At 44.0% G+C, this 20,785-nt stretch overlaps 2 protein-coding genes across 2 annotated transcripts in view; both read left to right on the top strand.

The window, feature by feature from the left end:
• Positions 1 to 7,111, top strand: part of LOC308460865 (serine protease 27-like) — a gene marked incomplete at its 5' end in the record, with an annotated part of 29,720 nt that extends 22,609 nt beyond the window's left edge. The window contains 5 exons of the mRNA XM_080977399.1: positions 846 to 872; positions 1,691 to 1,856; positions 2,429 to 2,700; positions 3,587 to 3,756; positions 5,274 to 7,111. Of these exons, the coding sequence (XP_080833525.1) occupies positions 846 to 872; positions 1,691 to 1,856; positions 2,429 to 2,700; positions 3,587 to 3,756; positions 5,274 to 5,603 (965 nt within the window). The 3' untranslated portion in view covers positions 5,604 to 7,111. The remainder of the gene's footprint in view (positions 1 to 845; positions 873 to 1,690; positions 1,857 to 2,428; positions 2,701 to 3,586; positions 3,757 to 5,273) is intronic.
• A 5,220-nt stretch (positions 7,112 to 12,331) lies between these two features.
• On the top strand, positions 12,332 to 20,748 carry MFAP4 (microfibril associated protein 4). The gene is made up of 6 exons (XM_080978685.1): positions 12,332 to 12,621; positions 15,194 to 15,278; positions 16,139 to 16,299; positions 16,973 to 17,069; positions 18,183 to 18,365; positions 19,196 to 20,748. Exons 1-6 carry the CDS (start codon positions 12,616 to 12,618, stop codon positions 19,441 to 19,443), a joined length of 780 nt encoding a protein of 259 aa, XP_080834811.1. The 5' UTR covers positions 12,332 to 12,615; the 3' UTR covers positions 19,444 to 20,748.
• Positions 20,749 to 20,785: the final 37 nt, after the last annotated feature.

The raw sequence follows: 20,785 nt of genomic DNA, 5'->3' as shown, positions 1-20,785 counted from the left end.
TAGCATAGATGTCCCAGACAGTGAGGAATTATGAAGCATACCAGTCTATTGTTTCCCGATTGCAACTGGAGACATGGATGTATGTGGGCTGTTGGGATGAAGATATGGGCTAGACTTGCAGTCGGCTTAGCTGCCCCACCTCAAGCCCAGCTAGAGCCAACAATCCACATACAACCACCCTGTTGACCTGCCCCATAATCCTATATAATTGCTGCCCACCTCCCAGTTAAAGGCCAAACAGAATACGTGTCTGTGTGCTGTAATTTCTGAGAAAGAAAAGAGAAGGGATTTTCCAGTCCCACCCAGGAGACAGGAATATGTATACAACAGGAGAAACTTTTCATTCGGGATTTCAGCTGAATGAGCTCCTTGTTTTGGTTTGATTCTGGTAGAACCAGTTTGTGTTGATGTCTACCATTTTACTAAGATCATTAAAAAAGAATTAATCCCACCCTCTAAAATGTTTGCACTCCCTCCCAATTCTGATTCATCTGCAAATTTGATACATTAATGAAACCTGCTCATTTGTCAGGACTGATGTCAGGACATCAAGAGATCAAAAACATACCTAGAGAGCTTTTATTTGGCACATTCACTGGGAAAGGGAATGATGATGACTACTGATGGTCCATAAAGTTGTACACATTATTGTGTTGGCGTTGGGACGTCCTGGAGGGAATGTATGTTGCCTTTTTCAAGGATGCTTCCTGTCTCAAGAGCATTGGCTTGGAATAAAGTAGAGCTGCTGTTTGGAGATACAGTGCAGCTACGCCAATGAGTCTTAGATCCAGTGAATCTCATCGGATTTCTTGGCACCCTCTCACTGCTGTCTTGTCATGTTGCAGGTCTGCAAGAAGGTCAGGCTACCAGTGGTGAGTGTACATTTTCTGCATTTCTCTTCCTTCTGTTTCAAATGTATTGATGCATGCCACCCCAATCTCTGAATGGTTTGAGATTCCAGGGGTTGAAGGCTTTTACGCAGGGTTTGTGTTTCCCCTCCAAATTCAGTTTTTTCATTTGAAAATATTTGGCTCAGCAATTACTTTGTCCAGTAATTGCCCAGCTGTGTATTGGAGCATATATGTAAGGCATGGAATAAGTAATTTAAATATTTTTTTGCATGTCATGAGCCCAGATTGTTTACCCACAGATTGTTCATCCACAGAGAAGTCTTCTAAGGAGCTATTTTGCTAGCACTGAGTAATTTTTTTCTTGTTTCTGCCTTGGGGCAAGTGAAACACTGAATACCTTTTGATGCAGAGACACTGCAGGGGTGCCAACTAGAATAAATATGGGAGGAAGATAAGCCCTGCCCTGCACAATTAATCCCATGATGCGGTGCATGCACATCATTTGAATGGCAATTGAAATCAACTTTGGGGGCCCCAGCCCCTCAAATACTTTATTGGGGTACTGAAGGGAACTTGGCCCCTAGGAGTTGGCTCCTATGAGAGACAGAATTCCCCTGCCTTCATGGGATTCTGCCCATTGCACATATATAAGAGTCACTGCTGTTGGCTTGCTTTTTTCTCACCAGGGATAATGATGAAGATGGCCATATGATTACGTGAATGTGCTGTTAAGGTTGAGTCAAACCTGTCTCCACTATATTATCAATTAGAATCCATATGAGCTCAGTGCCTTCTCTAATATCATGGCAGTTTGAATGAATCTTTGTCCTTTCTTGCAGCCTGTGGGCGGCCTCATGTCAGCCTCAACCGGATTGTGAAGGGACAGGACACAGTGCCAGGGGAGTTCCCCTGGCAGATCAGCTTACAGCTGAACAAAAGGCATGTGTGTGGAGGGTCCCTCATCTCTGAGGAGTGGGTGATAACCGCAGCACACTGTTTCTATCAGTGAGTATACAGGGTGGGATGGCAAACCTGGGTTACTGATGCCTTTGGATCCCCCATCCCAGAATACTAGATCTGGTAGAGTTGCCATATTCAAAAAGTGAAAATCTGGACACAAAGGTTGTTGAGCATTTGGGGGGGGGGGTGCAAATCAGAAACCAACATTGCTGACACGGGTTGCAATATATCCGGGTTGCAATATGTCCGGATTTTTTCCAGACATTTAGCCAATTTCTGACAGGACACTGCTTCTGACTACAGTATTCCGGGTATTTCTGGGAAATTCCGGATGTATGGGAATCCTAACTCTGGCCTTTTGAGAAGGAAAGGACAGGCAAAAAAGTTACCACAGCTTGCTCTGGCTTGCTTTTCTCCCACCCATTGCCCACTCCACCCACAGGGTCAACTATCAAACTCACACTTTCTGAAACAAGATGCAAACTGACACAGAGCAATCATTCAAAATGTGCACTGATCCAAATTTTGTAGTGCAGTTCTCCAACAAAATTTGCTCCAAAATCCAGCCCCGAATACCCTTCATTCACCTAGCCCCACTCTTTCTGTCATGTTTCCAGGTTCAGGGATCTCTCCCAGTACCAGGTCCTCCTAGGGGCCAACCAGCTATCCAATCCTGGGCCCCAGTCATGCTGCTTGGGAGTGAAGAAGGTCATTGTAAACCCAACTTATGCAGGACAGACCAGCAGCGGGGACATCGCTCTTGTGCAGTTGACCAGGAAGGTCCACTATTCGGAATTTATCCTACCCATTTGCCTGCCTGATGCTTCTGTGAAGTTTCCTCCAGGCAAAGTTTGCTGGGTCACCGGCTGGGGCAACCTGCGTCATTCAGGTTTGTGTGTGTGTGTGAGAGAGAGAGAGAGAGAGAGGAGGAGGAGACAGGGGCAGGATAAGGGGCAGGAACTTGTGTGGAGAAAAAAGATATAGTAATAACTTCACAATAGAAAGCAGGGTACCCAGTAAAATTGCTTTATATTAAATTAAAATCTAAAATTGAATATGAATACCCTATACCAAGGAAAGCAATCATGGGAGGGGTGGCATGGCGATGTCACTCCCCCTCAGGGATGACATCCAGAGCAGACTGCACCCCCCGCACCCCCTTCCTCCGCCAGTGACAGTAGGAGAGAGAAAGAAAAGGAGGAGTGGCTAAGAGACCCTGTTTGTGTAGTGATTTGAGTGTTGTACTAGGGCCTGAGATATTTGAGTTCAAATCCCCACTCAGCCACAAAACATACTGGGTGACAGTGGGACAATCACTCTCTCCCAGTCCGCTACTGGGGGCGGACAGCAGGCGGGGGCATGGCTGGCACCCCCAGGGGCATGGCGTGCATTCTGGGGGCATGGCACCCGGCACACAGGGGGTGCGCGGCGCGTGTCCGGGGGGCCCACCGCAATAGCATCCTACCGGAATAGTGGTCCTGGGGACGGTCTGCTCCCTCCGCACTCCCATTCCTCCGCCAACCAACTACATAAGGTTGTTAGTGAGGATAAAATGAGTAAGGGGAGAACCATGTACACAACGCTAGGCTATTTGGAGGGAGGGAGGATATTAATGTGATAAATAAATAAAGTGAGTAGATTGTTAAATATGAGAAATGATGGGATGGAGAGGCTCAATGCATGTCACTGTATGTGTGTGAGGGCACACACTCCCTCCCCCAAAGTGCATTTAAGGGGTGAAAGTGCTTCAGTGGTGTATGTTGTTGTCATTGCAGTCGACCTTCCATCCCCACAAACCCTGCAGAAGTTGCAGGTGCCCATTATTGACTCCAAAACATGCAGTGCCCTCTACCGCACCAACATAGCTGATGGCCCGATCCCACGGGTGATCAAGGATGATATGATCTGTGCTGGCTTTGCGGAGGGCAGGAAAGATGCATGCAAGGTGAGAGTGCTTATCTGTTCGTTCACTTCTAAAAATGTGTAAATACTCCTCCTGATCCTCTATTATTGCTTGGCAACTTCTGCTGCTAGCACAGATGGATATTTGTGTGTATGTCTTAAGAGAGTTGAAAGTAGTTTGAAGGCCAAACTAGATATGACAGGAAGGCATGATTGCATTTAATGTTTTAAAAAATCAAACAAAAACTACAGAGGGAAGGGTTCACAGAATGCAGGAGTGATTAGCTCTCCCTTCCCACTGTGGTTTCAATTAAAATTCAATGGCCTCCATAGTTGCTGTTAGCTACAAGAATAGCTGCAAGAATAGAGATGGTGTTTCAGTTTTGGTTCTGTTAATTTTTCATTTCCCCAACTCAATTCTCTACTCCTTCAGCTTCCAGCATCAGACAAAATGCACCCTGGCCTATTGTTCTCCTTCCTAGGATGAAGTGGTATCAAACCAGGTCAGGGGTGGGGTGTAGAAATGCTTATCCCCCCCCCCAAAGCATTTTTTATTTCTCATTATGACATCTCTTCTTATCTTACTCTTTGAGATGCCGATGAAGTCAGCCAAGGCAAAGCAACTGGTTCGAGCAGTTCACCAGGTTTTTTATTTCAGATTCTAACCTCACAGACACAGGTTCAGAGGCCTGGAAGGGACCCCACGGATATAATTCAGATTGACCAGTCCCCCTCCCTCTCAAAAAAATATAACAACTGTCATGGCATGCTAAATTTCATTCACACAAGTGGGCATGGAATGACACAACAGCAGATGTCAATAGAAATGTTGCAACTTTTTATTTGCATGTGTGCTTCTGTTCCCCTCAGATTGCCTCATGAAAATGGGGGGTGGGGTCGGGTGGGGTAAATAACTGTATGCTGGAACACTGCCTCAAGTTTCATCACATACTGTGAACCACGCAAACACCACAAAACTCCTGCACTTTTCAGGGTTTACACAGTTGCAAGCATCTTTGCTCTGTAACCAATTAATATAGGAATAAGTACGGAACTCCTGCTAGCTTTCCATGTGCCTTTTATGTCATGTGAAAAAGCACATAAAATGCAGCAATCATTGGGTAAGAAAACATTGGGGACACAAAATAAATTGCTGTCTAAATGCAGTCTTAGTTCATTCTGCGGTGCTCTGGGGCAGCAAAAAAATAGAATGGAAATAAACCAGAACATTTGTGGTATAAAAAGTTATGGGATTTGAGCTGAAAGTCAAGGGATATGCACTCACTGGAAATGGTAGGTGACTGTTCCAAATCTTCTGCATGCAGAAACAGTACTGAGAGTAGGATTGTGTGTGACAGCCCCAACAGCATCATGGGTGCAAATCATCACGAATGTGCATTAAAAAGAACATCTAGGGGGCACACAGTGTTCAAAACTGAACTCACCACTTTATATCTCCTAAAATACACCTGCTGTTAAAATTAATAGAGGACCTTGCTGGTGATAGCAACTGTGCCATTCATTGCCCCTATTATTCATTTCTGTTTCTTTGTTTCACAGGGTGATTCTGGGGGCCCCATGGTATGTCCAGTTGGCCAGTCATGGGTCTTGGCTGGCATTGTGAGCTGGGGTGAAGGATGTGCCATTGAGAACCGCCCTGGTGTGTATAGTCGGCTCACGTACTACCAAAAGTGGATCCACAGCCATATCCCAGGCATCCAATTTGTCAAAGACCCAAATAGCCATGGACTACGTGAATGGCGTGACATACATTACTTGAGATCAGACACCAGTGGGCAAAAGCATCCCGGAGTCCACTTACCTTCCCACGCCTCTTCTCTCAGTGCCAGCCTTCTGATGTTCTTGCTGTGTCTACTGATTCTCATATAACCAAAAGACAGTGGGGAATGCGTTTCCTAACAAGCAAGTTAATGAAACAGAAGGATGCCATCAGGCTTCTCACTGACCTTTCTGAGGCGTGGTCTTTATTCCCCAGTGAAGCATCGTCATTAGCTGTACCAAACAAGCTGGCTTTCATTATCTTCTTTTTCAAAGGGGGGTGGGGGGAAGATCATTATTTTTATTTATTGTTGAAATTTTTTTATTAGAATTACTGCTTTCTCTGATGTGAGAGACATTTCAAGAACTTCTAGGCAAGACAAGCAAACCAGTTAAAACAAACATTGTTCTTCAAATGCAAAGGATGATTATTAAGTTGGGTAGAAATTAGGGCTTTATTTTTATATTTGTGCATGGTCAATGAGGATTTTTGCTGGCAGTTTCTTACTTACCAGTACAAAATGTGGTGAATATTTCCTTAACCTGTCAACTTCCTGTATGTAAAATATGTTTTCATATTCTGGAGTTATCAAAAGTTTCTATCTGCTTTACACACACACACACACACACACACACACACACACACACTGCATTTTATCCTGGTTTAAAGTTTTCAAATGTGACTCTGAACACTGAATTTAAATTCTGGAAATACTAAAGGTTTTTTCTCCATTTTGAACCTATATTTCAACTAGCCATATTTGACAAGTCTTAAGCCAGAGGTTGAAAGAATCATATTTAATTAGTGGAACTTGAATTTTTTTTTTTTGCAATCTTCTTTTTCACGTCATGTTGTGATTTAAATTATTTCTCCAGTAGTATTGAGATATGTATTTGTATGGGTGTGTGTTGTTTGTCTAGTTCAGTGTGCACAGTGATTTCAGGGGGTGGGGGCCTAAAACAATCAGGCGCTGTCAGGCCCCAGAATTAATCTTTATAAATGTCTCATTTTCTCCCCAATCACTCCCCTCCACAAGTATGTTATGCTATGTTGCATGGGCCATATTAGTTGGTTCTTTAATTGCACTGAAGGGAATCTCACTGTGCATGCTGGAGTCACTGAATGTGTGACAAAGAACCTTTTGATTGGGCTGTGTGACTCTCTATGATACATAGTCATGGGAGAAAGAAAGTGCACCCTCTTTGAATTCTATGGTTTTACATATGAAGACATAATAACAAAGCAGATGTCAAAGCAATAAACAACTATTTTACTTTTAAAGGTCATCTGAAGGCAGCCCTCTTTAGGGAACTTTTTAATGTTTGATGCTGTACTGTTTTTAATAGTCAGTTGGAAGCCGCCCAGAGTGGCTGGGGAAACCCAGCCAGATGGGCGGGGTATAAATAATAAATTATTATTATTATTATTAACAATCATCTGTTCCTTAGCAGGTCTTAAAATTAGGTAAATGCAACCTCAGATGAAGAACAACACATGACAAATTACATTGTGTCATGATTTATTTAAGAGGGATAAAGCCAAAATGGAAAAGTCATGTGTGAAAAATGACATTATCTTAGACTGTTAGATATTGTGTTATTTTTAAGACAATAAACAAATGACCAACTCCAGCAATGTATTTCACTTCAGAAAGTATTAGATCAGTGTGTCCAAAACTTCTGACAACTACCAGTGCAACAGTCCAAGCCCTTAACCTTCAAGGCAGTGGATTTTACTTCGCGTTTCTATTATGTGTACAGATAGTGCCAAGCAGAAATCCTCCATTTCACAGTTGTTCCCCTAAGCACAAATTCCATAGTGGAAAAAGGACATGGATTCCATTGCCAGAGATTTTGGGTTATGTCCTTGGGTAGCACAACAGCTCTATTTAGCTGTAAAAAATATTATGCCTTTGAATTGTTACAGGAAGCCGTTAGCGTGCATGCATGTTCAAGAAATAGATGAATTATAAAGTTGGGAACTGGATTTAAATCAACCCTGTTTCTGGGTGAATTAAATTATAATTCAGATGCATGACGTAAGTTGCCTTGATTTAAATGGATCCATCCAGAAAAAGGACACAAAGCCAAGGATTTGTGTAGAAATTAGTCAGGCTGTCTAGGGCTGATGGGAATTGGGGTTTGGGCCCACCAAGATCCAGGAGGAATCTACATACATATAAAAAATACTGTGAAAAAGCTTTTTTTTAAAAACAAGTTTTGAAAAATATATTAAATTTCCCATAGCTTACCATCACCATCTAGTGTCACATTTGTATATTGCACTTTACAACACACTTAAAATGTTTCATTTGCAGCTGTATAGCTGAGTCCCTAGAAGACCACAAGCTCCCTACCCTCCCTACCCTGAGTCCCTAGAAGACCACAAGCTCCCTACCCTATTAGCTAGGGATGATGAAAGTTGTAGTCCCCAAACATCTGGAGGGCTGAGTTTGCCTATGCCTGACTTAAGGGTTGTGTAAGTAAACTGCTAAGAGTTTCCTTTTTTATGGTTACTTGTACAGTGGAAGGAAAGCTAGCCCATCCTAACTATTTTTAAGGCATTTGCAATATCCCCTCCCCTCTAAAGGCAAATCTGGGTAAAGAGGTCCCACTGGTTTGCTAGGAACAGATACCAGAAATCAGGTACTTTTCCTCAGTAACAATGATGAGGACTTTGTTACATATGTAGTCATAAAACACTGGGTGTGTCTGAGACTATCAACATCACAACATCTATGGGCTTGTTAATATCTGCTGATTGAATCTTGTTAACTTCAGTGGATTGATCCATGCATGATATCTCTATGTTTCAACATATGTCACTTCACTTTATCTTTTCAATCTCCCCCTTGCAGAAGAGTTTCTTCCCACCACCGCCCCAATCCATGTGTACATCTTGCACCCAACCTATTCACTTTATCTACCAGGCAAAGTTGTTTCTTGCCTATAAAACCTCATGTCAGAATTACTGTGTTCAGCAGTGCCAAGGGTTTAAACTAGCACTATTACACTCCCACCAGTTGCAAAGGATTGACACTTATTACTTCCACCAAATGTGATACCAACATCAGATACTACCAAATGTGATGTATTACTGTGCGTGATGCACACAAACATTGCTCCCCTGCTCACTAATCCCCTTTTCACTGCCTTTCCCAGCATTTCTTCTACACAGGGGTCAGCAAACTTTTTCAGCAGGGGTACGGTCCACTGTCCCTCAGACCTTGTGGGGGGGCCAGACTATATTTTTTTGGGGGGGGGGAATGAATGAATTCCTATGCCCCACAAATAACCTAGAGGTGCATTTTAAATAAAAGGACACATTCTACTCATGTAAAAAACACGCTGATTTCTGGACCATCAGTGGGCCGGATTTAGAAGGCGGTTGGGCTGGATTCAGCCCCCGGGCCTTAGTTTGCCTACCCATGTTCTACAACATGACAATACCCTGCCTCATTTCCTATCCCAAAGATCACATTGTGTTCTTTTTCTCTCTCAGCTTCTGAACCCACCCAAGGATCACAACATCTCCCCTGCCACCAGCCAAGCTTTCTCCCATCCCCAACTTGTCACCCAGAAAGGACAACACTATTATCTCTTCTCCCTCTTCCAAGTTTCTCTTTCTCTCTTTCTCTCTCACACACACATATGACAGAAAGCCTCCCACAGTGTCAAAGAGGGAGGAGAGCCCATCTGGCAGTGCTTCCCTTCCTATGCTCCTCCTCCATCAAAGGTGACCCATTTGAACTCTGTGGCAGATTCCTGTAAGTGCCAGCTGTCAATTCCTAGCTCAATCCACATGATTCTTGTGCCTTCTAGTGGCTCAGACTGTCATCACAGCATGATGACAGGCCAGTGTGTGTATATATTTACACACACACAACACACACACCCATTACTGCACCCCTTCCATTCTTACACAATTTACTTATTTGTTCAATCTTCCCCATACCTTGCCATCATGTATTTAAATTGCCAGTCAACAATAAACCTCATTTCACCCATTAGAAGCAGTGGTACAAAACAGCACAGCCACTATTTTAAAGTGTGGGGGGGGGGGGAGTAAGTTGCATTTTACTATTGAATAACAATTAATAAGAACAAATGGTCTTGCTGGCTTGCATGGTTATTATGTAATTGAACTTGGCTACTGTTGCTTGAAATCAGAATGTTTACTAGGTTGTTACTTTACAAAGGCAGCCCTGAGAATTTCAGCTTGTCCCCCTATTTAAACCTATAGGAATGCAGCCTCAACTCTAAAAAGAATATTATTTACTGGTGTAACAATTGCATTTGCATGGACAGGCAGAGTCCCCCCAACCCCAGGTGACCCGGGTGGAATAATGACTCAAGACACTGTGTTATGGGATTAAAATTGGCCACAACTTTATTAAAACTTCAGATGTAGGGAGACCTTGGCTTAGGCATTGGGTGTTTATCCCTCCCAGTCCCTGGCCTGGGATCTGGGGAACATCAGAGTTATCCAGAATGTGTGGGGATTGGGCTGGCTCTGGAGAACATATGTTCAAGCAGAGAGCCTGCCCCCCGTTTCACCGCCATTGGAGGGGAGAGCAATGACAACCTCTCGGCGTATGGCCAATGCCTCCCCTCAAGACCCCTTTAACGGGAAACCCTGGGATCAGCGCTGCAAGGGGGGTGTGGGTCACTGCTTCACGCCCCCCCCCCCAAATTTAGGAAGACAGGCTAAAGGATTCTGCCCAAGGCCTGAAACCGCCAAAGTTGTGATGTTTTGCTACAGGGAAGGCAAAACCTGCCAATGCAGGAAAATTGATTTCTGGCCCTTCAACAGCGACCATGACATAGCAGCGCCCGCATAACTGGAGAAGAGGTTAAACTGCAAAAGAAAGCTTAACTGAGGGAGGGCAGGGTGGGAGAAGCTCTGGAGCCAACTGAGGATTCCCAGGTAAGTACCTCCCTCTATTGTGTGGGCAGGCCGGTCCCTCCCCTTACCTGGCCAAATCACCTGGCAACGCCTCCTCAGTTGGGATTGGATAACTGGCAGAGGTACACAGCGACATCCAGGTGTCCAGTTGGGGGGGGGGGAGCCAGGCTGTACTGCCAGGAGCCACATAGGTCCAGGGGGGCTGCGCTCAAGCATGCAAAAGGTGCCTCTCATTTGATGTGGGGAGCGGTCATTGCAGTGAGAGCATCCAATTTGTGATAGTCCCATGGTTTTATATATTTACTCTAAGGTGGGGTCACGATGTTTTAAAGAAACGAATTCCATAAATGAATGGAAAACGTGGATATCCAAAGGTGGAGACCCATTCATTGGGCCACCTTCCAATCTTTGGCCTCACTTTGAAAGGGGTGCCTTATGAATCCTAACTGAAAACAATGCTTTTGGGCAACAACAAAAAGATTACAGCGAATCTCCTACCAAGAGAAGGCATCTGATTTTCCTGGAACATGCAGAGGCTGAGTGTTCTTTCTTCTTGCTTCTCTCTCACATACTTTGTTTTTCCAACTCTCCAGTTCTGTCTGAGAGCTAATTGGAAACAGAGAAGGGGTTTCAGCTTCCTATGGCCCTCAGCCAACACCCCAATGTGGCCTCAGGTGAATTGCTGGTGGGAACAGAAAGGATGTGGAGGGCAACTCAGGCCCATCTGGCTTTGACATACATATGAATAAGGATGCTGGGGGACATGCTGGCTTGTTGGGATCCAGCTCTGGGTGAACCTGAAAGACCCAGCCAGCTGCTGCTGAAGCAAAAGTCGTATAATTAAAAGCAGAGGAGAAAGTTGCATTCTCTTTGGACAGTGCCAAAAAAACCTCTGGCTCCAACTCCCAGCTTCCCACCCCATCCCTGCCTGGTAGCTGGTATAGATAGGATAGTGTCCTTTTCAAGCTCAGCTTATTTCCCTTCATTCATCCCACTGATGTGTCCAGTCACCAGATTAGTGCCCACACAGCATCTCCTGATTGTCATGTTCTGGAGAAGGAGATCTCAGTGTCATCGGTGTCCTGATGGCAATTTGCCCCAAACTCCTAATGACCACTCACAGCAGCTTTATGCAGATATTAAATAGCATTGGGGATAAAGTAGTGCCCTGCTTGGTGTTTGGTTGGCTTTGGAGTGAGACCTCTTACACTTGCCTTCTGGACTTCATCTTGCTTGCTTCACAGCCTGAAGACCCCCCTCCCAAATACCAAGAAGCCATCCGGGCTTCCACAACACTGAACTGAGTGCTCAGGGAGCTGTTGTGTCAAACCCCCATTCTTGCATCAAGAAGCCTATATACATCTGAAATCTATAGGACTATAAAATCTATAGCAACATCAGAAGAAGAAGAAATACAACATGGCTGTGGCCAAGCCGATGATGTTGAGGAGGGCATCAGCAATAGTGTGCAGAAGGCTCCTTCCCTTAGTCGGGCATCAGTTCTGCTTGGCTCCCTGGCTTCTCTCTTTTACCATTGAACATCAAGTTCCTTCAGAGGTCTTTGTTCCCAGGCTCTTTACTTTCTAACCACTAAAGCTCCCTCACCAAACCCAGGAAAGTTGGCTCCTATAATTCCAACACTCCACTGGATTCCACAGACCACTGGATCCCACAGGCTGTTGGAGAAGAGTCTTGATCGCCAATAATTCTACTCTCTCCATCCAAGTTTGAAGTTAGCCCTCCCTTATTGTGCGCACACACACACACACACACAACTTCTTGCACGTGCGTGTGAAGGGTGAATAATGAAAACTTGTCTGTGCCAAGAGCCCTGGACAGCGTCTAAGCTCTTGGCTTGTTTAGTCTCTCTCTCCCGCTCTCCCCCAACTTTCATTTCCTGTCTTGCAGTTATTTTATAACCCCCCCTCCACACACACACACTCCCAACCCTCCTGGCTTCTTATTCTTGCAGGACTATAAATCCAGGATTTACATATTGTCTCCGATCCCTGGCCTTGGGGGGTGTTAGTGGGCAGGCATTGGGGGTGGGAAAGGGTAAATAGACAACCTGTTTGCAGCTGCATGCCAGACCCGGCAAGAGGAGAAGAGGAAGGTGGGTGGGAGAAACAGCTTCTAAAGGAGCAGGGAAAAGATCTGCACACCAGACTTATAAATACAGGAACAAGAACCGTAAAGGAAGAGGAACTGTAGGACAACATGAAGGTAATGTAGTATCTGAGGGGAGGGTATTTGCTTGTGTGTGGTGGTGGCTGGTGTGGAAAGCTGGGTCTAATTTTCTTCACAGGGCTTTTCAATATTCCCCCTATTATCAGTGGCTTTTGGCCGTGATCTACATAAGTGTAAGATTTCTTTAATTCATGGGATTCACTGATCAAAGACTTGCAATGGCCTGAGAGTAATTGTTTTTAAAAGAGGAGAGGTCTAACAATGGTTGTTACCCATCGTAGTACCTAGTGGAGCTTCCAGCTTCAGTGATAGTATATCTCTGAAAACCAGACACTGATGAGGGCTACTGAACTCATGTCTTTCCTGCGTGCACCATGGATTATCCAGGCTAGCTGCAGTGACAAGCAGAATGCAGGGCTAGAGAGACTTTGTGTTTGTTTGTTTTTTAATGATATTTATTAAAGTTTCAAAGAAAAGATTACATAGATAAAAAGAAAGGAAAAATAAAAAAAGAAAAAAGAAAAAATACAAATTACAGAAAAAAGATTAAAAAACACTTAAAAAACACATCGATCTTTCCATACCTTACATTTCATTTCCTTACTTCCCTGACTTCCTCACACCTCCCCTTTTTGTATTCCCGTTTACAAAATCCTTTCAGCAAATCCTTACCCTCTTTCATTTATCTTAACTCTGTATCTTAACCTATTATAACTATATATTTTCATCCATATAACTATCAATATTTACATATTCTTATTAACCTTATTACCAAAACCACTTATTTTCAGTCCAACATCATTTTAACATTCATTAATTTTACAGTATTTCTGCAAATAGTCTTTAAACTTCTTCCAATCTTCTTCCACCAACTCTTCTCCCTGGTCTCGGATTCTGCCAGTCATTTCCGCCATAGAGAGACTTTGTGTTTGATCCAGGAGGGCTTTTCTTGCATTCCTAAATCTAGTCATTTGTTCTACAATTGACATCCCCCCCCCACCAAGCCACAGGCATGCTTATTCTGCTACCCATATGTCTAACAATATCTAGTGCCTGCTTTCTAAATGGAGAAATTCCACCGGAATACTAGAGCTTTGATCCAAAACAAGCAAGCGATCTGTATCCAGGATGTATGGAGTTATGGAGGACTCATCAATCAATGATGGTGCTGGTGATATGTGACGCTATTTACATACTGTAACCATAGTAGAGATTGGCAAATTAGCAGAAGCACAACTCTTTAATTTTGACTGGAAAGGTGGGGAGACAAGGAGAGCAGGAACAGGTAAGGTTAAATTGAATAAGGGGGAGAAAAAGAATGAGAGATGCACAAGTTGTAAAAGCAGTGGCACCATTAGCTAATTTTAAAATACAGATTTAATGAGGTCATATCCAGTTAAGTCATACCAAGAGCAGACCCACTGAAATAAATAGACACAAGTTGCTTAAGTCCCTTGGGTCTGCTCTGAGTATGAATAACACTGGATATCACCCAAAGTACATCTGGTTGTTTGTACAAACTTTGCAACTTTTGCAGATTGCACAGAGAAAGCCTCCCCAGTCCCAGTGCGTGTGCAGAAGTTGTTATATAGGTAGCAATTGGGAGCAAGAATAGAAGGCAATCATCCCTATTCCTCCCTCCACAAATTCAATGAACGTCTGAAAAAGGAGGGTAGTTTAACGCCTCTGTGGGTATTCCATTACCTATAATATTTGCCCTACCTTCCAAAAAAGGGGGAGCTCAAGGGGGGTCGTGAAAGCTTCAGAACAAGCTATAAAACAAAGATTAAGCCAAGCATTTGAAGATTAAAAATGTATGTCCATTTTAGGTTTCAGTCTGAGGGAAGAGGGAGCTGTTTCAAGCAAGATTGGCATGAATGCTAACTCAGATTTCTTTGTGGTGCGTTCTTGCTGGATGTCAGGCTGTTGGCCAAAAACTTCAGTACAATTCCAAGTAAAACAAAGCGGTGGCTCTCTCACTCAGATTTTTTTGAGGGAAATCTCAGCACAGGATCCTCAGCATAGGACCAAACTAGCCGACAATCTTTCCCTGAAATTTTGTTCCTAGTAGTTACAAGCGAAATCTTCAACAAAATGTCAGGATTCCAGTGACTGTCCCATTCACCTTAAAGAACTTTTCTGTCCTCACCCCTCACCAGAAGACAGCCAGCCTCTTGTAGCCATTGAGCAAGCTCTGTCCTTGCTGGTTTGTTTCTGGATCTTCCTCCCCTGCTTAGTTCTCCCCACTAATTTGTTGTGAAATTGTGTTGTGCTGTGTTCTGCAATTTTCAGTGTTCCTCCAAGCCTGCTGATGCTTCCCTTTTGTGAACGGGTGGTAGCCTTTTGGATACATAAGCAATAACACTCACAGCTTGGAAATAGAGAATGATTGATCACATTTTTATCTTGCCTTTCCTTCAATGAATACAAGGCAGTCTACACACACACACACCACAACCACTGTATTCTTACAACATAGGACGTTGCCTTATGCCAAGTCAGATTATTGCTCCAGCTACCCTGGAGAGCACCTCTCCACGTTTTCTGTTTTGTCCCCAGTATGCACCATGTTCTAAAATACCATGCTCTTTCTTTCTGGCTCTCCCAGGTCTCTCTGTTCCAGCCAGGCTTGCTGTTCCTCCTCCTCCTTGTTCAGTTGCCCACCTCACAAGGACAGGCCATCAACCCTGAAGGTAAGACCTGCTGACTCTGCTATATGGAGCCTGCCCAAGCCCCTCATGTTAAGTCTGCCATTCCTATCCCTTCCCATTGGGGCCATATAGCTCAGGGCCCCTACATGAAAAAGATCTCATCTTCAATCCCTGGCATCTTCTTGTAGACCTGGAGAAAATGCTTTTTTCGAGGTGAGATCTTGGCCCGAAATCACGAGAGAGCAAGGAGCCAATTATGGATACCATGCTCTCATAGGAAAAAACCCAGGATGTCCCAGTTTTTCCAGGGCATGTGACTGGAAGCTGGTCTTCAGGGTTTCAGGCAGGACTTCCTGAAGATGTGGGTTATTGAAATTGGGACCTTCTGCATGCAAAGCTGATGCTGTTCCACTGAGCTAGAGTCTCCCCCCCCAAAAAAAGTTGGATGTTTGCCTACTTCCTGGAGCTAATGTAATACATTTGTAAATAAACAGACTTTGCAAATCATGGCCTTACAATCCAGTGTAATCAATAGACTTAGGTGTGTCTTACTCTGAGTAGCTTGCAAGTCTCCAGGATTCTTTTCTTTACAAGGGAATTGATCCTGTAAAAGGTACTCCCTGAAACATCCCCCTGCTTGGAAAAGCTGAGGGACTGAAACAACACTGTCGCACAATCCCCACTTCCAGGATTGGTGTGAGGTTCCGGGGAGCACAGAAAATTTTGATTTCCTTCCAAGAGTGTGCTTTAAACTTACAAACCCTATTCAGCAATTCCACTCCACATGTGAGGAGTTAGATGAATGCAGAGGAGGAGCGATGACTCTCCCACAACATCCCTACATTGAGCACATACATTTAACTTCTGTTAAAAATATATATATATTGCCTCCACTGCGGCAGCCCGGCAGCCACAACACTGTGAAGATGGCCTCCCACTAGACTGTGAAGACATATATGACCAAGGCTCTGAGACAGATGGCGTGTACCTTATTTATCCCGCGGGCCCCAATATCCCGGTGCCTGTGTACTGCGACATGACCACCGACGATGGAAAATGGACGGTAACAAGAGCAAAGTGTGGGATGGGAGGTCCACCTCAACCTGGCAGTAGGGATCACAGGGTTGGGGTAGATTGATGTAGGTAGCTCAGCTGTTTCTGTGCTTACCCAGGTGTTTCACTAAAGGCACCGCAATGAAACAAAGTTTGTGTGTGAGTTTTTGGTAAATTATTTCATATCTTTCCTCTTTTTGGCCATTGTCCTCTCTCTCTCTCTCTCTCTCTCTCATTCTTTGTCTGTCTTTCTCATTTGTGAGCATATATGGATGCATAATTGCACTCACACACTGAAGTGCATAGGTACAACGTTCCCTGTTTTTAGCCTTTGGATTTTTTAAATACCCTAGTTGAAATTTTCTTATGTTTCATTTTTTATATTTTTTTGTGTTTCACTGTTTACATTTTTCCACCTTCATGAGTGTTTGGCAGCAGGAAAGGCAGGCTTTAAGTAAAGTTTTCTTTTTAAAAGACAGGAGGGAGTGAATGTTTATGGGAAGAAGGAATCTTTGTTTTTGTACCTTGAAGGCACACCATCTCCTTCATGTCACCACCACTTTGGGATTCCTGTTTTCCATGGTGATGGGAGGAACGCCGTTGCTGGTGGCGGCGGGGGGAATGAGTGGGTACCAGTTCATTAGAGATTAATGCTATCATTTTCCTTCCACCACATTTTCCAGGTTTTCCAGAAACGATTCAATGGTTCAATCAGTTTCTTTCGGGGATGGAATGACTATCGGTTTGGCTTTGGCAGAGCAGACAGTGAATACTGGCTGGGTAAATAGAAATGAGTAACGGGAAATACCTTCTTTCTCCCCCCCCTCCTTTTAAACAACAACAACAACAACAAAACAGACAATATGAATCATTGACAACCAAAAAGTAACATGAATTCAGTACAAGGAGGTTTTGATGATAAAATACAAAAGCCAATTGGTCAAAAATCATGAGTAAATGGAATGGATATTGGGCTCATCCACACTTACCATTTGTCCTGCACTTTTTAGGCACTGATCCATGCTTTAAGGCTGAGTACTTTTCTTTCCCCATGAAAACCTGCTCTTTTAATACAATTCAAGTTTTCTGTGGGTTGCAGTTTGTTCTGATTTAGTGGTAAAGAGAAGGTTTTCATGGGAAAAGCATTGGGGCAAACAAGAAAACCCAACAAAACACTCTTGGACCCTTTGAAATGTGGACCTGTGCCTAGAAACAAGGCACAAAAGAGAGTCTGAATGAGCCCATAATTACGAAGTTGTCAGCGGGGTGGAAAAACTCAGCTTACATTGCACAACAAAGCAAATAAGAGGAAAGGGGTTCCAGCCCATTTACAGACAAGGATTTGCCACCTGAGTGACTGTGTTGTCACGTAGTTAATAAATAACCAAGAACAGGTAGAGTCAGAAAGATCAGCATCACCTTTAGTTGCATGAAGATTACAATTTCTTTGAGATAGTGATGAACATAACTTTCTTGAACCAGTTATCTAGGGTATAACATTTTTCCAGCCCTCTTTTTCTCTTCTCAGCAGGCCATGGGTTTTGTTCTCCCCCCCCCCCCCGCCCGCCCCCCAGCTCTTGACAAAGACATTTTCCTTTTCCAGGACATTCTGGAACACCAAATGTTTGGGTTTCTTCCCTATGCAGCTGAAACATGTTCCTGGGCCCAGACAATTCCAGTGTAAAATGTGAGCATGTTTTCAGTGTCTCTGAGCCAAGAGATGCAGCCAAGTTCCCCTTTTCTGCCTGCCCACCACTTTTCTGTCCAAAGGCACTGGCTCAGACAATACATAGCTCCCAACGAAAAGAGTGGGTGGTTGCGTTGCTGTCTTTTGTTCTGTGTGTATACAGTTTGGGTTCCTACATAATACTTCTTATCTGCTCTATGGCCCAGGGCTGCAAAATATCCACCTCCTGACCTTGAAGCAGAAGTATGAACTACGTGTGGAGCTGGAGGACTTTGAGAACAGTACGGTCTTTGCCAGATATACGGACTTCTCACTGTCGCCACACGCTATCAGTGCAGAAGAGGATGGCTACACACTGCATGTGTCTGGCTTTATTGATGGGGGAGCAGGTGAGGGGCTCTGGGTGCCAAGTTACTAGTCATCCCTTTCTACTGTTACTTCAGCCCCCCACCCCATACCCAGGATTGGGTAGGGTGCTAGCTCCTAACACATTGGCTCTATCCCCTGAAATAGATCCTTCAACTACAATAGCAAGGGTGGAGAGCTTCAGGCCCTCAAAATGTTGTTGGATTTCAAATTCCATCAGTCTTAGCCAGCATGGACAATAGTCAGGGATATGTGGAGTTGGAGTGCAGCACTGAGGAACATGTGGAGGAACCTCTATATGTTGGACTCCTAACTTCCATCTGCCCCAGCCAGTATAGTGGATGGGGGTCCAGGAACAGACTCCCTGCTACTGTTATAGAGAGTCCTGAAGTGACCTCCAGTCCCATCCAACACCACATAATCCAGAAGTCCTGGTTCTGAGTCACATAAGGACAATGCATTGGATCAAACTCCCCTCCCAGGGTTTGGTTCTTAACTTTGGGAAAATTTTCTGTACATCAGTGTGGTTAAGTATAATTGTCCCGAAACTCAGATCACAAGAAAGTCCACTCTTTGGAAAGCATGCCAACAGCCAGTTGTATCAAGCTAGGCACCTAGCTGCAAGTGAATCTACTCTAAAGTAAGCACACTACTCCAGCTTTTTCTTGCAGCAGGCTTCATGGCAGGTACCTAACCTCAGATGTTGCAGAGCTACAGCTCCCATCATCCTTGACCGCTGGCCTTCACAATGAGCTTGTGGGAGTCTAATAATATCTGAGGTGCCACAGATTACCCACCCTTTCTTTATGGAATCCACATTTTTGTCACACCATTGTCTTTGTGCTCCCACCAGGTGACTCATTGACCTACCACAACGGCCAGAAGTTCTCCACGTTCGACCGGGACCAAGACCTTTTTGTGCAGAACTGTGCGGCGCTGTCTTCGGGTGCCTGGTGGTTCAAGAGCTGTCATGTTTCCAACCTGAATGGCTTCTACCTTGGCGGGGCCCACCTCTCCTATGCAAGTGGCATTAACTGGGCCCAGTGGAAGGGCTTCTACTATTCCCTCAAGAGAAGTGAGATGAAAATACGCCGTGTCTGAGAGACGGGGTGGCCTCTCCCATTCCTCCTTTCCAGTGGCCTTCCGAAGATGAATTTCCATTGAAACAAACAAAACCTATATTGTGGATAAGGTTGTGGAACTGGGATTGAGCAGGTGGGGACTAGGGCTGTGATGGAACTAAAGCCATTGCCAACACAAACAAATTTTGCCTTGTCTTAAACTTGTGCTGTGCTGAAATCTGTCTTCTAATTCCTTGAAAATTTTCTTTCCCAAAGAAAGATGCTTGATTTTTCTGCCTCTTTCTCAGTGTACTTCAGAAAGTATTTGCAGTTACGGTGAGTTGGGGTTGAGCTTACTTACTTTATCATTCATTGCAAAGGTGGCCAGTAGTGGTGGGGGCTTTTTGGTGTCAATCAATTTCTCCAGCACTCTGTGGCCCTCTTGCCTGTCTGTGCTTCCTGATCTGAAAAAGCCACATGGGAGGAGTTATCTCATGATTTCTTTCCTTGGGCTTCAGTCGAACTGGAGGAAGCTGAGGAGGTTGCCTACCAACTGCATGAAACTGGTCTGTCCTTTTACCTTAAAATCAAAACACAACGCCACAACATCCACACAAGGATCACTTTAAAAATAAAAGAAGATGTTACTTTAAAAACATCAACCGTCAGGCAGCTATCGTGGGCATGGTAGGCAACCTCTGCAATTTCTAGTGCTTTCAGGAAACCTCACCCAAGGAAGTCATGAGATGCTCAGGAAGTACAGACTACAGATTGCAGACCACCAGAGGGATGTTTTGTAGAAAAGGAAGAAATAGGCCATGTCAAAAGTCATGTGAGTGCAACAAAACTCCCACACCACACTAATAAAGATTTCACCCAAAGTCTGATCATTTTCAAATGCAATTTCTTTTTACAAAAAACAGACAATCATTTTAAAAAGAGCTCTCTCTTTTTTGCACATCATTGTTTCAAACCTGTTTAGCTGCCATGACTACAAAGCAATGCTCTGGATAATTCCTTAAGGAAGGTTTTCTAATACTCTCAGAAAATGATTCTCAGAGCTCTTTGGGAAACAGTGAAGCTACTCTGAAACTCACAAGTGCACAAGAGAGACATATCTAAATCTGCTAAGGGGAAGAGATGATCTTCATGTTGTTTGAGGCCAGGATTGAGAGTCTGCAGCACAGATGACTGGATTAGCATTCAAACCGAGAGTGATAAAATGATGGGAAGAGGGGAAGAACACAGGCAAAAGCACCCCAACCAGTTTTCCAAGTTTAAGAATAATTATAATCCTTTGTACCCCTTTGGTTTATACTTTGAAATAAAGCCACATTCTCTGAAACTGAGACAGTGATACAACTGTTATGGGGGGGAGCTTT

Source organism: Podarcis pityusensis, assembly GCF_964106645.2.
Source record: "Podarcis pityusensis genome assembly, chromosome: 13".
Classification (NCBI taxonomy): Eukaryota; Metazoa; Chordata; class Lepidosauria; order Squamata; family Lacertidae; genus Podarcis; species Podarcis pityusensis.
The sequence above is the reverse complement of the archived record's forward strand: the minus strand, read 5'-3'. Positions and strand labels throughout refer to the sequence as shown.